The sequence below is a fragment of the Rhea americana genome, unplaced genomic scaffold (assembly GCF_003343005.1).
Source record: "Rhea americana isolate MKP2758 unplaced genomic scaffold, rheAme1 scaffold_252, whole genome shotgun sequence".
NCBI lineage: Eukaryota > Metazoa > Chordata > Aves > Rheiformes > Rheidae > Rhea > Rhea americana.
Window position 1 is genome coordinate 802697 of NW_028186371.1, and position 16795 is coordinate 819491.

Below are 16795 nucleotides of genomic sequence, written 5' to 3' on the forward strand. Positions count from 1 at the left end.
CAAAACACATGACCAGAGAATCCAGCTATTAATATTAAAAAAAAAACTACTTGAAATGATTTCTGTGCAATTCCAGAGATTGCAGCACAGTCGGTCTCCCACACTAATAACCAATAGGGAACCCTGCCTTAAGTGAAAGAATTTGATTTAAAAGTCTGGAAATGAAAYATTATTAGTAGCTCTGGCTGATAAAGCAGTGCCCTTTCCAGAAAATGATAGTTTAACAGGTATCACTTTTTCACAGAGAAATACAGCTTTCATCGAGAAAATGATAAAACATCAATAGAGACAGACCCCCAGCAGGAGTTCAGGTCTTCACTTGTAAAGGTGAAAACTGCCTGTAGTTCTTCCAGCAGTCAAGGAGTGATAGGTAAGCCACCAAACCCTATAGCTCTTGGGGCTCAGAAGAGTCACTGAAGACATTTCCCTCTCCAGGCAATGTGATAATAACTAAATAACGATCCCAACATGCCTTTTTCCTTGCCTTGCCTTGGGAACTTCCTTGAGACAATGCACATGTGGCCAGGCCCTAGGACAGATAGCTGTCTTGCATAGCATAGCTATAGCCATATCCATAGCTGTATCCATAGCCATAGCCATATCCATACCTACATCCACCCTTCGCTGCTATGAAGCTTGCCAGGAGTTCAGACTATGTTTAAAACCTATCCACTTCTGAGTGCTGTTAGGCTGTGATATTTGCCGCACACCAGTCAGAAGCCAGCATGGCAAGGCCAGGTAGGCAGAAGACCCCGGATATAATGCTGGAGACAGTCTGGAGTCATTGGAGACATTTTGTATTACACAAGGTGCAACAGAGGCTCCTGGGTTATTGCCTGGGATTTCAGCAGACAAGCAATAAGAATATGCAGTGAGTGTTAAACAGGAATGTAGATGCAGCCTATTACCTTACTACTACGATTTAATCCTATTCTGAAGCCCTCTACAATCAGTCGGTGCACATTCCTCACTGCCCAGTTCCTGTCTGTGTATTCTTTCGAGATGTCAGAACCCATGGAGAAGCTTTCATAAAATCTGTATGGACGGGAGCAGGCTTTGTGCCCAGGCAGAGCGCTTTATGCCATTTGATATAGTATTTCCAGAGGAAATGACTGAACCAATCAGATAGTTTCTGGTGCCTGACTTTTAAGGAAAATATTCAGGCACATCCTACTCACAGTAAAAAAAAAAAACATCAAAAAAAAAACATTTCCTTCATGCTGCAAGATTACCTAAATGAGCCACATCAAGCCTTCATAATCAGAGGAGTTGTGGTGTTATTTTTAATCTTGCCAAAATCTTTTAAGCCAAGTGGTGTGGGAGATTACAGTTATAGGGCCTTAAAAGAATTGTTTGTCTCTGTTTATTTTATTAAATATTCCTAGACATATCCTTAGGATGACAGATCAATAAAGGGCCTTTGTGGTTTCCTAATAGAAGGCAGCAATTATTTTCTTCCATTACAATATAAGCATAACCCAATTTTACTCATCTATCATCTATGTAATGGTAATAAAGAAGTATCACCATGTGTTTATTTTACTGTCACTTTATATTTTGCTTTGGTGATCTTCTGCTTTCATTTCACATTCTTCCAATTTGATTTTTATCTGGTTGTGCCTTTCATTTAACAGGAATGGCGACCAGTTTGTCTTGCCTTAAGAAACTTTTTGGGAACATAGTAGCAAATGCCTGTCTGTGGTTTCTCTGTTTTCCTGTAAATGGAATGGAGTACTTTAGACTTTCATGTGAACCTACTTATAGAAGCAACTAGATCACAGGAACCTTACAGAGCTGGCTTCTGCTTTCAGCTCTAGAGGCACTTTTCCATGGAAGTCAATGGAGATTGAAGCTGGGTACCAAGGGGAAATTGTCTCATGGTTGTTTACTACATAAGAGACATAGATTTAGGAAGAGGCCAAACAAAACCCATAAGATCACACTCTAACGAAAGATAGTTGAACTGTATAGTTGAGATTTTCAAGGTTAAACTCAACCCATCTTACTTACTTGGAGAATCCCATTTAAACCATGATAGGGGTGGACACCACTGAACTACTTATCCAAATGAAGTTTGCAGCACTTGCCTCTTAATCTAAATATTCCTCTATTCCAACATGATGGCTGGAAGTGACTAATTGTGACCAAATAACATTTTCTAAAAGCCTATATAAAGTTTCCACTTTGTTGTGGGTGATGAGATTCCTGAGCAGTGATTCAAAACCCTCCACAGCACCTACTTCTCTCCTGGCTTGGGCAATAAAACTGCTTTACTATTACTCTACAATTTTTCTTTTAATTTAAAGCCAGATCTGTTTTCTCCCTACTGTCATTGAAGTGATAGCCAGCACTTCACTGAAGGAAATTCTCAGGAAGTGCTAACTGGGCACAGCTCCACTGAACTACATCTGAGATCAATCAGATGCAMCATTTGATTGACTTTTCCTAACCTTGACTTTAATGAGTCCAGGCTTTAGCTTCTTAAGTGTTTTTCTTAAACATAACTGGAAATGTTTTATTTTGACTTTATAAGGCTTTCCATGAGCACTGGAATGAATGAAACATAGTATTGTCTGGATTTATACGTTGTGGTTGGTTGACTTAGCTGTCCAACTTAAGTTCTGATGAAGACTTTTCCCATGRGTAACCATGGACCCTGCTTTGCTCTGTGTGGATTCTCTGAAGATTATAAAGGATGTCCTTATACTTATACAGTTTCCACAGTCTGATCATATATTGGATCTGTATTTGGATCACACCAGGATTCACATCTACAAGATATCTTATTGCTGAGGTTGTTAAAAAGGCTAACAGAAAGACAAGCAATCAACAACATGACTATATAAACCTCATTCTCCTAGAAAACAAGGCTGAAAACTAATAAATTTTGTCAACTGCATCAAAATAAGTCAAAATATTTTTATTCAAATGCTCAAAATCTGATGTGGAGCATTTGAGGAAATATTTTGAGTGATTTATTATGGCTTATTTTGGTCTGATTCTAACTTCAGCAGCCTTAGACTAAACAGGGCACTGAGGGATGATCACTCAAAAAAGATGGACTATCCTGAAGYTGAACAAAATCATGCAACAATTTGGTCCTGCGGAACGGCCTTCATGAATAAGACTCTAACTGTAAATTCTCAGACATTGTAGATATCATAGCACTGAAAATATTACTTAAAGCTCATTTAAAATTTTTTTTTGAAGTTACTGACATGTTGTATTCACTGCTGGACTGTTTTCACTCTCCTATGACTTACTTAATCCTGCAGTGGTCAGTACCTTTCACTTGCATCAGTGGTCTGTGGTTTCATTCCCTCAGAACAATAAAGAGAAAGATCATCTTGGCTACCTTACAAAAAGCAACTCTTGAATTTTGCCAAAATAAACTGTGAYAAACTCTGGTAGTTCATAGAAAGTTTTCTTCTAAGTTAAAGGTGAGTTACAAAGGGGAAAAAATTGGATCATGACCTTATGTACATTTTAATATGTACAAAAAAGGGCACAAGAAGACTTGTGTTGGGAGTTGGAATTTTATGTTTGATCTCCAGCAAAATCAAGTAAGATTGGATTTGACATTCCTGACATAAGTATAAGCAGAAGAAGCAATATGCTTCTCTTCTTCTGCCTGCTCTTTTACTCCCTTCATCTCTAACCTTGCAGATCTATTTTACACATCTGAAAAAAACAGGTATATAAAGGATGCCTACGAATTCTTGCCAATCTTTTTGGACAGCTGAATGCTGAAAAAGCTTTCAAGACACTTTTCATAGGAGCCTTCATGATTCCTCTGGAATAAAGCAAAGAAAATGGAATGGCAAAGCTTGACAGTCTTGATATTTTGGTGTTAAGCAAACAATCAGGACAAAATTTCTGACTGCTTTTATGCCATTTGAAGGAAGCACAAAAAATCAAAGAAACATATTTTCCCTTTATCAATTTAATGTATCAGAAATCAGAGTTCTGATGACATTTCTTGAAAATGGGCAGCTATAATAAACCGTCTGCAATATAAGACATTCAGTTCTGATATGCAAAGCAGCAGCAGGCTCTGGGAAAGCTTTTGCAAGAGTAAAGTACTTCCCAGCATGTGAAAAGTGGCAAATTATTCTGTCAATATTTTAATGAYATACTTTGCTATGAAAAGATCTATTTGCGAAATAGGTGTATAAGCACGAACAGAAYGAGATAAGTTAAAGGCCACAAGCTTTAAACATATTCACTCACAAAGAAAATACTACAAGAACAGGAGAAAAAACACCTTCAGAGAAGAACAATGTTCATTGTGAAAAATGAAATGAAAAATGAAAAAAAGGCTTTAAGATCTGAAATGAAAAATTAAGGCAACAATAAAGTAGTGAGGAAAGACAGGAAGAAGTTACTTTATGAATGCTTGCTAAGTTTCTTTTAGTTCTTGGAAGTTCCCTTTTCCCACTTAAAAAAAAAAAGAAGAATCAAATTCTAAGTCAATTGTGGTTGCTGTATCAGCATCACCTAGCAATGTCTAAATCTTGTTTGAACCCTGGGATACTGTGATCAGCAGCTGACCTCAAATGCTGAGGCTGTTGTGATGATGATCACACTGGGTTGGACTCCACCTCTGAGCACATCTGTGTTACTGGGAAAAGGCGAAAGCATGTCTATAATGGCTGCTTCCCCACAGATTCTTCTTAGCACTGAATAGTGACCCTCCTGTTTCATTCAAGAGGCTCCAGCCCCAAGAGAGGTCTGTGCCACCACTCTGTCCTGATGCTAGCCCCTGTGCTGGGCATCGGGGCTGAGGAGCACCCTGGTGGCACTACAGCACTGTAGGCCCATGGATCCCATCCTCAAACTGGTCCTTCTCTATGATGGACACAACAGGTCCCTTCCAACCCAAAAGTGCATGGAGCTGCCACTCTGCCCGGACCCAGCCTTCATCCCGTCTCTGGAGACCGAGCTGCAGCCTCATCTTATCTCCAGCTGGCCCTTCCCTGCAGTACAGCTCACGGCGCCACCTCCGAGCTCCGTTTTTCTCTTATTTGAAGAAGAAGAAAAGGCTCAACAGGGAGCTCACTTAAGGCCTTGAGGCATAAGCAGGTACAGTTCAAAGTTATAATATCAAAAACAAACTAAGAAAGGATATCTTTCCCAGATTCTGTATTTCCTTTACAAGCGCTGACGTTAGCAGAGGCACTGATCAGAGAGGAAGAAATAATTTCTGTGTCTCCTTCACTTAACAATATTCCAGGTGGTTGGAAAACAGCTCCACCTGAATGCGTGGTGTACAGAGGGGCATCTCTTCTCATCTGAAACTACCATTACCCTAATTCACAGGGCACTTTTAATAGATGCTTCTTTCATTAAGAAAACTGGTTTCAGTGGGGCCGTTTATGTGTTAAGCATGAGTAATTGTATTACAATCTGGCTCTTCATGGCATGCTCCAAAACAGTTCTTTCACTTTTTCTAAAGAGAGCAGTGATTCAGCATTAGCATAGTTTAAAATATGAGTGATATTTTCAGGGACTCCTCAGTGCACAAAGATACGAATGTTAATGAACAGTTTTTTATGATACTGAAAGAAATAACTCCCTAAATGTTCCATTTATCTGCCTCACAGCCTCTCAAGAAAAAAGAAAACCAATTACTTGTTAAAAAAATAGGATTTTTTTTTCCAATTCTGTTAGTACTCTCTTATTACCATAAGGACCTTAGTGCTTTTCACAGTCAATTTACAGGAACTAGTTCTTACAAAGATGAATCATCAGCAATGCTAAATAATCTGAAATGATTAGGGACTTACATTTTATAACTGTAACTGAGGGGACAGCTACCTGACAATGTAGCAGGCAAAGAAAGAATGCAGAGGCCGAGTCCAGCCCCCAAATGCCACAGAAAGAACGGCCACTTACCCTGTTCAAGCAGTATTTGCTATCTTTTCCATAGAAGTGCTGAAGACATTTCATGTTTTGCTTGTCGACAATCTTGTTGAAGAATTCATTGATTGTTCGCACAGAGACAGCACAGACGGCAGACCTGTTTGTCGGTTCTGAAGAATCTGGCTTACTTTGTGCAAAAATGCCGTACAGAATATCATCGTTCAACCCAAGGCCCATTTCGTGGGCTAGGGCTGCACCTGGCTTGCTTACGTACGCAGCTTGCAAGATATTGAATACCTCCTTTCGAATGGACCTCTTCCTCCGCTTCTCAGTAAAAATACACTCGAGAGGCATTTCCATGTAAGAACGCATCCCTGAATCCAGAGTGCAGAACCGGATGATTCTRGTGTGAAAAGTCTGGGAGTCAAGAGATTCTCTCTGGATAGTCAGAAAATAGACAAAGTGATTATTTTCAAAGGCATGGACATACCTAATGGGATAAGAATCACGGAACTGAGGGAGGATATCTATGTAAGACTGATCCGTGAGAAACTCAAAACCATCCTGTGTTTCTTTCAACCTTCTAACTGATATTGAATGCAGTACATATGGTGGTTGAAATGCAGATGTCACGGTATTTCCAACAAAGAAGTTGACAAACCTGTCCTTTTCTGTCACCAAAACTTTGGTTCCTAAAGTGCTCACAACACAGTCAGGACAATTATCTGCTTCTCCATCCATCTGTGTTGAATACATGCAGTGCACCTCGCTTTCTATATCAGCAGGGTTGTCAGGATGAATGATGTGACGGTGACAAATGCCTCCAGATACACTACCACAGCTGATGAGCTGATCATCATAATAGGTTTCTAAGAGCAGTGCCATGTTGACATTATCCTTCCATACACTGTTAGATAAATTGGCTTTATCTTTGCAGTCTTCGCATGGTGCACAGTCAGGGTTCTCCAAAACGGGCCCAGTCTTGTACACAGAAATATTCTGAAGAGCTTCATTTAATACATAAATTTTGTTGACTGCTCCAATATAAACATGATGCTTGTATAAAACTACATTCTGAATTGGTGTGTCTGTGATGAAGCTAGGAAGATCGTATTTTACACTCAGATTCATCTCCGATTTTTTAGCTGCTTCTTTGCATTGTCCATGGCTCCTCTGCAACAATGCAAATAGCAATATGATAATCCCAGAAGGATATGCAGTAACAGGCTTCATTGTCATAGATTTAATCTGTCAAAATATATTTAAAGAAAAGAGTGGTTATATTTCATATATCAAAAAAATCATCACTTTATCAGTCAACAGAAATCTATTTCTAGGCTGCATGTATTAGCTGAACTTTTTCAGTTTAAGAAGTGTTGTAATCTTGCTTAGTGTCCTTAATAGTCTTGTGCTAAAAATTGCTACTATTACTGTCCTTTGTGGGTTCTGATTTCACTGCTTAGTGAACAACCCACAGAAGGATTTTATTATGATGAATTTTGCAAGACCCCCTTGGTGTATTGTACAATGGGAATAGAGATACTGTTTCACTCTACTTTCACACTGGCATCAGGCTGATCTGGTTTAGAACAAGATGGTACATAGGTAGCATAAAGCAAATCTGCTCAGGATGCTCTCACAAYGCACACAAAGCAGTTATAGCACTTTAGAGCCCGGCTATGGCTCTAAACTGGCAAGCACACTAAAGGGCTGGAACGGTTCTTAGCACAGCAGTTCAAAAATAAGAAATAGAAAAGACAGGAAAAAAACGTGGAGATTCCAGCTGAAAGATGGTTTATCTTTTGTTCTGTTGACATTTTTTTCACTGACTAAGGAAATTTTTTTTCCTCCATAAGAACAAAGGAAGAAACCCTTCTTTCTCTTCCTCCAGTTCCTGAAATCGCTGTCTTTCATAAGTGCCCATTTTGGAAAAAAGAATGTTTTTTTTTTCAGTCAGCTCCAGTTCTTGGAACAGTCATTTTCTCTAGAGTTGACAATGTTTTGTAATRTATTGTTAGAATATTTTATGCATCATGTGGTGCCTGGCATGTGCAAGTTTAATTTTAGGCCTTGTACCACAGCAATAAGTCACTCTRGAGAACCTTTAGAAGATACAGGCATATCACTGTACTGTAAACAAAGGGGTATCAAGTGACCTAGAGCCATTAACTGATGAAATCAAAAAACCTAGCACTTTTCTTTTTTCACTTTTACACACATTGTCTGATGTGGCTTTAAAAACCAAAGGCGAATGACTRGTGTGATATTTAACCCCCTTGGAAGATAAACTAAATGAACTGTGGTTGTGAGTATTTTGGTGCAGTGTCCCCACAGTGCCCTATCACACCACACATTTTCTGCTAATGCCATGACACAGTTGTTGTTAAGTTAAATTYAGCTTCTTCATGGAGAAAATAATTATACATTCAAACAACAATATGATCACATTGGGAAACTACTTATAGTTTGGCTATATTTAAGAAATTGTTGCTAATACAGAAATGCTTATGACCACTTGATGGATTTAAAATAAACAACCTTGAAAAATGCAAATGAATAACAATAATCACGGACTCTATTTTAACTTTTTTATGAAATCAAGAATTTAGGCAAAATGTAATGATATCTGTAGATTAGAACTGTTTCAGCTGTATGTAAATTCAATGTTTTCAGTGAATTTTGTTTAAAAATACATCAGTAATTCTCCTACATTCCTAATGACTTTTTCTTTCATGTCTACTGAATTCTTTCTGTGGCTTACTTCCATGATCTACACAAAATAATAGTTTTTGGAAACMAAAGGTTGTTCTTCCAGTTACCTGACAAGAATCGTGATCAAGACCAGGGGATAAAAATCARAAATACAGGCTGTTTGCAAGTATTAGCTAGTAAGAACAATTCAAACTTGTGGTATTGAGCAATGTTCTTCCTTCAAATCAACATTGTTTTCAGATATTAAGCAGTGATAACWGTATCCTGGAAAAAGCAAACATGGATTTAAGTACACACACAAAAAGAACCCACCCCAGGGCTATTGTTATAATCATAAAATATAGCGATGGTACAGAAAGAATGCTTCTATATCATACAGGACAGGAGACAGTTTCYTCATCCTGTGAAATTTGCTTTTACAAAGGTTTTCCTGCTCTGTACTGAGATGAAACCACAACCTGCTGAAGTTTGTGTGAAGCACCCAAAAGATACCCCCTACCCAAGAATGATGGTTCTCAAGTCCCTGCTCAGCCAGGTCCAGGGGAGCCCAGTGAGTGTCCTAGCAGTGCGCAGTGTGACGTGGGTCTGCCTCTCTGCCTCCTTGTAGTTAGTACTTCCACCCTGAGAAACAGTGCTAAAACAGATATGTTCCTGCAGAATCAGCTCTGACAAGTCAACATGTTCTGACAAATACTTGTTTAAGCAGAAAATTCCAAAAGCGCTCTATTTCTGACACAACACGAGGCAGGTATATGCTCTGCTGCAATGAGTTTAAATTCAAATGACAAGGGTGGCACTGCAATGAAGAGATAAAATAACAAGTGGGACAACAGTTAGATGAGGATGAGGATGATCGACCGCTGTTACAGGAATAAAGATGCAAGGTTACTGGACAGCCAGGCCCCCTAGCTGTCCGAGACTAAACACCAGTGTGAACTTCAGAGGGATTCAGAGTCATAAATACAGACTGACTTATTCTTTAGCACATCTGGTATCTTGGGATGTGAGCCTCAGGTAGGCTACACCGCTTATATTCAGTTGGTGAAACAGCACTCATCTGAATCTGTATTCCTGAGACAGAAACAAGTCCTTCTTAAACTGTTTTAGCAAATGAGATCCAAAGTGAAGAGTTTAACAACACGAGCAAGGGATAGATTCAGTATAATGCAACAAATGCCAGGAATAATATCTACGTTTCACCGCAGAAGAATGTAAAAGATGAGTGATAAATGAAAACCAAGTAATCTTTGCTCTCGTATCTGAGGTATAACATTGTGTCTCCCTTTGTATGCATTTGATGTGTGTCAAGCAGCTGTCTGAACAGAAACCTACTGATTTCCACCTATGCGAACCTCAAGCTCAGTGTTTATGGATGGCTGATGGGGAAGGTGGTTCCCCACAGTGCACATCTCCAGCACGCTGTGAGCCTTTCCTTAAGGTGTTTGAAATCAGAAGGCATGTGCTCTGCTGCGAGACATATATAGGGTAGGGTTAGAACTTAGGGAGGACACAGTAGTTACCTGAAGGGTACAGTGTGCACCTCCTTTTTTGAGGTATTTGGTTTTTCACTGTCCTCAAATCATATAAGCACCACTGTTGCTCAGTGAGACGCCAGTGGCATTCAGTGCCTCCTTTTATCTGCATTTGACCCAAAGTCTTTCTCTGTTCCACTGCTGCAGCCTCCAGCACAGAGTTGCTTTTTTGTAACCTCCAAACCAGGTCATTGCAAAGCACTTCACTTGAATATATCTTGAAGAAGCATTTAAAAACTTCAGAGAATAAAAAATTCAATCTCACGTCTTTTCAGAGGTCCAATAGCTTTAGTTCTACTAAGCACGTACTCAAATGTAATTTCAGTTGAACTTAAGCACTTAAGAGTTTTGCTGAATTAGAACCAAAATACCTGCGCTATAGCTACATTTTTCCTTTTGAATGCAGGTCAAAGAACTAGTTGTTATCTATCAGCTGCAAAAGGAAAACAAGCAATCTCTTTGTTTCTCTACTTGATTCGAATGATGGATGCTGTTCATGGTTTTGTGACCTTTCTGTGACTTGTGCATCTGTATCTCTTTCATGTGTCTACAGAAGACTTGTGAGCTTTGGCCTGTGATGACTGTTACCAAGCTGTAGCTGTGGATGGATTAGGTCTTTTGTAAGAGATATTTTCAAAGCCTGTGTCATGATGCGCTCATTTTTCCATCCCTCAGCAGACCCTAGCTTGTATGATGAGAAAATGGATATTGGTCAACCATTGCAAGTGGTAATGATATGTTATACTGGTATGCCTAGCAGCTTCAAGTGTTATGGCTGATTGTCGAGTGTTTGTGCACCAGTGACTAGCAACCACTAATGGTTTCCCAATGGCAACTTTTTTCATCAAGTTTCACTCTCCTAATTGTGGCCTGAATGATAATTTGTAAATACTGAACATTATGTCACTCCTTCATGTTGTTGTTTGCCACTGCACTGACAAGTCAGGCCTGGCTCCATTGTGGAACAACGTTCAAACTGTTGCATGCAAGGAAGCCAAAAAACACAGTCGTGCTCRTTTTCCTAGCCCTTGTTCGACAACTTGGATCCCATTAATGCCTGATCACAAAGCATGCTCCAAAACTGCATGGACTAAGAGAACACACTGACACAAAAGCAACGCTCTGGCAGGTTGTTTGGCACGTGTCATTTTCCCTTGCTTTATTACCGAAAAGGAAATGCTATGGTCCTSCGTATTACTATATACAGTATAGATATATTTACATTTATATGTATGTTTATACAAGAATATATTTAGGCTTCAGGTAGGTCATTGCAGGTTAGATACAATATAGCCATGTTAATCCATAGTTCACAAACCCTATTATCAGCAAGTGTACAACAAATGGTAGCTTTTCCCATTTTTTAGGAAATATTTGATAGTGGAGTTCTGCACTTTTTCCAATAGGCTGGAATGTTCTTCTCATTACCGTGGGCTCTGACAAACATGTGGGGTAGGTTTGAATAGAATAACCATAGCAATTACTGCTCCTGAGAGTTCAGTTTGCCTTACTATCCTAGACTGAAAACTATGCCAATTCAGGACCTAATTCTCTGTGAATGAGACACCCTGCCATAGAGACAGCAGTGTAATTTAACAGGACAGGGCAAACGGAGGGGGGAAATTATAATAGATCCAGCCATTCAATTTGAATCTGTTGTTGCAAGCTTGTCACAGCTCTGGCATCGGCTTCAACAGGCTGAGCTCACGGTGGACTTGTCTTCATCAGACTTTTCAATTATTTGATTGCATCTGTAGACAAGATCGGTTAYATTTAAAACACTTAGGAGGTTAACCTATTTTCTAGAGTTATGTTCACAAGAATAAAAATATTCTTAATTTGGAAGTACTCACCTGAATTAGCTGCCTGGTGTCAAAACACCAAAAGAACAAGGTAATTTGGGTCTGTAACTCAAGATCAAACATACAAGGGATCTTTGGGTTGAATTCAAATATCTAATATGAGTTAAAACCCATGTTCCCTTGCCTTCCGTACTATTTTAACATAAATTTCCTAATTTAGGTCACTCATTCKGAGTAGGATGGGAACATAACTTTTTTGCAGTGTAACACACACACGGACATGATGCATTATGCCAGTGCATAGAGTCAGAGGACTACCTATCATTGATTTAGGTAGTAAATATGTTCATAAGGGAAATGGAAGCTTTCTATGGTACGCTAAGAGGTAGCTACAGTGTGTGTGTGCATGCAGATGGCTTATGGCTTATAGGGCAGGATATATATGGCAGTGAAGAACTGGCAAGCAGGGCACAGCCTAGGCAATTGCTGGAGGATCTACTATTAAATAAATTTTGCCAGTGCAGTAGCCTGTGTCAGTAGGAATTGCTTTCATTAGCATGTTCAGCTGATTTGTACGCTCTTTCTTACAATATTCAAACATAAAAAAAGAATCTAAGATCTCAGTGCATAAAGTATACTCCTTAATATGCACACCTATCCTTGGGTCCAATATACTATTGTAATTCACAGCAGCTTACAATAGAAACATTTTTATTGTCTGCCAGGGTTGTTTTTAACAGGCATTTAAACAGAAGAACATTAGTGTATTCTTTGCAATGGAGAAAATGTTATTCTTATACTCATTTAGCATTAATTTCCTGTAGGTGTCCTGCGGTGCAACACAGTGCAGAGTGTTTTCTTTGAAACCTGCTGCAGATCCTAAMATCCTCAAGCAAACATGTGTCTTGGGTCTGCAGCACAATTGGATTTATTTAATTGCTTTTTGTTGTGATGGGCTACAGTGGCACTACAGGCTCTTTCATAATGAACCTCAGCAAACACTCACTGATATATTACAAGTGAGTGGAGCAGATCAAGAGCTACACGTTGTTCAAAAAGTCTAATTTAAAAGGTGGTATACAGTATTTGTTGGGATTCAATGAAATTTCTYATGTGAAGAAGTTGCACTCTCTCTCAGAGCTGAGGAATCAATTCCACAAAAAACAAGGCCTAGAGACGAAGTTCAGAATATACAAGAATAATTGAAAAACAGTGAGGAAATACCCACAATAARGTAGTCCTTCATTGTTTGTTCATACTTATACTTCCAGATGGATTTGGATCTTTAAATACAGGAGAACAGCTTTCCACATCTGGATGCATAAGGATAGGAGGATTTTTTAAAAAGATGTTATTGTTCAGCGATAGCRGGAAAATAGAAGGTAGACTTTGAACAACATAACACTATTGATCCACTCAATTCATTTGAAATGCGAGTCAGCATTTGTGGACGTTCATTAAGAAAATACCTGTGGTGCTATTGTGGCTCTTTACCACTACCATCAGCAGTAAAATAAATCTGGTTCTAACACAGCCTTAAACTGCCTCTGCAGCAAATAATTCAGTAAGACAACTAACATGCGAACATCTTATTCAGTCCAMGTGTTCGGTCCCAGTAGAAAAAGAGCTGTTGTGAGGGGTAGCATAGCACGTCATGCTTGTTATTGCACATGTCATGGACAATAATGAATAGTAAAGTTGGTCTTCTGTTTCAGGTGAGCAAATAYGGAGAAATTGGGGTCTCATGCCCAATTTTCATATGCTTGGACAGATTAATTCACCTCTCAATGTGTTTTTACTGCATATGCAAAACAAAGATGTTTCCTGACTCTAACCAGTTAACATAAATACAGGTTAATACTTGGTTACCAAGGAAGTCATACAACCTCAGGTGAAAAAGTAAGTCCTTTTTTTGGTGTGTATAAAAAAGACCTTACAGAAGGAGAAAGCTGTTTTCTTGTACTTCTGAGTTGATCCTGTCGATCAACTTTTTGCATGAGCCTAAATGTTTTATGGYTGTCTGCAAAGAATGAGGATAGTGTAATTTTCTTGGAACGTTGTTCCTCCTTTCTCAAAGAGCCAAGTTGGTAAACCTGGCTGTAAGCACAGCTTTATCTTTATTCACTTAACTACTCTGAGCACTTATTTAGATTTTTTACTTTATGCGTGATGGTTATAACAYCTACCTGAATTCCTGGATTGAAATGAAGAGTGGATTTTGGAAGCTTTTCCTGTCTTGTAGTAAAGCTAACAGCCTTCCATACCGTGATAATTAAAGGAATGGCACGGGTCATAAAATGAAAAAGATTAAAAGGCAGATAGCTATGAGTAACCAAGACAGCATACAGATCTGATCTAAGTGTTCTAACAGCAATTATGTCTATGATCTTGATGCAGGGCATTTCCTGCAGTTTAACTGTCATTTGGTGCTAATGGTTCTTAGAGGTCCCTGAGACAATAATTTTTTGTAGCCAAACATTAATCTCCTAAAAAAAAAAAAAAAAAAGTTCTGTACATCAATAGAAAGTCATCATATGGGCTATTATCTAAAGACTGTACTACATGCATATCAAATAATTGTTTCCTTTTGATGTCATTGCAAGTATAATAATAATAGCAACAAAAACCCACAAGTCCCTGAATTCTTCCAAGGTGTAGTACARATATCTAGGATATAAAGCAAAAGAAATTGTTTTGGCTCCGTTCTTTTCCCTGAAAGAACTGTCAGGATAGTGTCAGGCAGTKGCTTTTCTGCTCCACGGGCTCCCGTAAAGCATGCCACTGGGTGCCATGACTTCACCCTTCTCACTCAATGTGTCTCAGGGAACCATGAGGTGAATTAGTGACAAAACCTAGGGTCAAGGYTGCTGACATCCTGATTAATACATATCTCAGCAAGCTGAGATGTCATGGTCAGGCTTTGTTCAGGGTCTCAGTGCATCTCTAAGAATGAGCTGGTCATCCGATTCAGATAGCTTTTGGCTGAAATGATGCAGTCAGCTTTCCTTTACCTAGCCTAGTGGGATCTGGACTTTCCAATCATGTGGAAAAAATGGAAAAAATGCTGCTTATGGACTTGTTCTGGTGCTGCATAGGAACCTTTAGGTGCCTCCAAGCCTGCTCCTCGGCTGTAGAAACTTTTGCAAAGATCTAGACACCAGTCTGGCCTGGCACAGCCTCTTCTGCTGATCTTRTGATATGTTCATATCTATTATATTTAGCACAGTGCTAGAAAGTAGATTGAACTCCATCGATGCCCAGGTTGGCTCTAAAAGCAGCATAACCCCAGTAGTGCAATGCTGCATCTGCGATAAGTAGCCCTGCCAAACACAAACTGCCTCGGTGCAGAATTAGCTTGGTGATGTTTACCCCATGTACAAATGTGATAGAAGCCCACAGAACAGCTACAGATAAAGCTGAATTGACTGTATTTGTCAAACAGCCAGTGGAAATAACAAAGTCTATATTTATGTCTTAGCTTACCAGAGCACATCCTTTACCTGATACCAAAGCTAATAATTCGATGGTCTACTTAGCTTCCTAGCAGATTTTTGGTAATCAAACAGGAGCAATGTCAAGGGTAGTGTTCATTTCACATCTGTGTTTGGTTAGGAGGTTATGACTCTTTCTTTTTAATGCTGACCTCGCTTTTGTCACTGAAAGATTATGTTATTGCAATGCACTTTAACTGATGCCCTACTTTCACTCAGTTTAGAAACTGAGTTAATGATAGCTCATTGGCTAGACTGCTGCCTTGCTGTGAACCTGTGATTCATGATCTGCTTCCAAGGACTTYACAGTACTGGTATTCATAAATCCCAAAATGGCCTGGGACCAGCCTATCTGACATACTAGCTCTCACCAGAGGCAACAGTGTCACAGCTGCAATCAGTAGAGTGGCTSATCTGGAGCAGCCTCTTTTCCTCTTTGGCAGATCTCCCTCAGTGAGGGTCCGTTAGTTACAGCTTTTATTCTGAAATATTATGCTGACTTTCAGAAGATACTGAAAAGCTCAGTGGTTTGAAGAGGGTGTTCTAGGATGGCTATGGTCAGAGTTTTCCTTTGCTAAATGGGTCTTCTCTTGGCTGAATGGATTTTTCAGAGGTTTTGCTTACTTTCTTTCRTCCTTTCCCCTTCCTTCATTTTGAGGACACCTTAGGGAGCTTGGATACACTCCCTGATCTCAGAGGTGATAAAGTGCCTTGTACCAGGTTTCAGACTTGTTCAGACTTCTTGTTTAGACTCCGGCATGTCCCCATTGGAAATCTGGAGCTAGAGAATCAGATCTCATGAGTTTGTAAGGTAAGCAAAGAGGCTATTTCCAAACTTCAGATAGTATATACCTTTCTCATAARGGTGATACATGGATAAATTAGCTCATTCTTATGGAGTGGTTKGAAAATACAAAGGGCTTGGTTTGCTTGTTTGCAACCAACAGCAATGCTGAGCTTTAAGAAGGTTTTTGCTATAAAGGGTATGGTTAAAAGGCTTGATCTTCACTCCATCATAAGCAGGTTGGCCAAAGGTTTCAACATGGGAATATAACTTGGCTATCTCCCTCCTCTGTTAGATGCCCTGACCACAGGAGTGCAGACAGGCTCCTTCCCTTTGCCCTTGGAGCCTTTTGCTGGGAGGTGAATTCCTGGCTGCACAGTGGGAGACATTGGTGGTGAGATCCCAACTCATGCATCTTTCCTCTCTCTTTCTCTCTCTCCCATTCTTCTGCTATTTTAAACYGTTAAGATACAGAAAATGGAAGGTATGTGTGTGAACCCTCTTAGGCAGAGCTTGCAATTTAAGGGTCTCTCGTGTGTCTGGATTGTTAGGAGTTCAGTTTGGAGCTGTAACTTGGCCAGGACCAAGGCTTCTTATTGCTCTTTTTTTTTT

The 16795-nt window shown here is 39.4% G+C and overlaps 1 protein-coding gene across 4 annotated transcripts in view; it reads right to left on the minus strand.

The window, feature by feature from the left end:
• Window positions 1–16795, minus strand: part of MET (MET proto-oncogene, receptor tyrosine kinase) — a 90524-nt gene that overhangs the window by 63959 nt on the left and 9770 nt on the right. For 3 of the 4 annotated variants that reach the window (XM_085307095.1, XM_085307094.1, XM_085307092.1), the window contains exon 2: window positions 5896–7110. In XM_085307095.1, the coding sequence (XP_085163221.1) occupies window positions 5896–7101 (1206 nt within the window). In that variant the 5' untranslated portion in view covers window positions 7102–7110. Of the gene's footprint in view, window positions 1–5895; window positions 7111–8681; window positions 8695–16795 lie in introns of those variants that run through there. The other variant, XM_085307093.1, reaches the window with a different exon arrangement.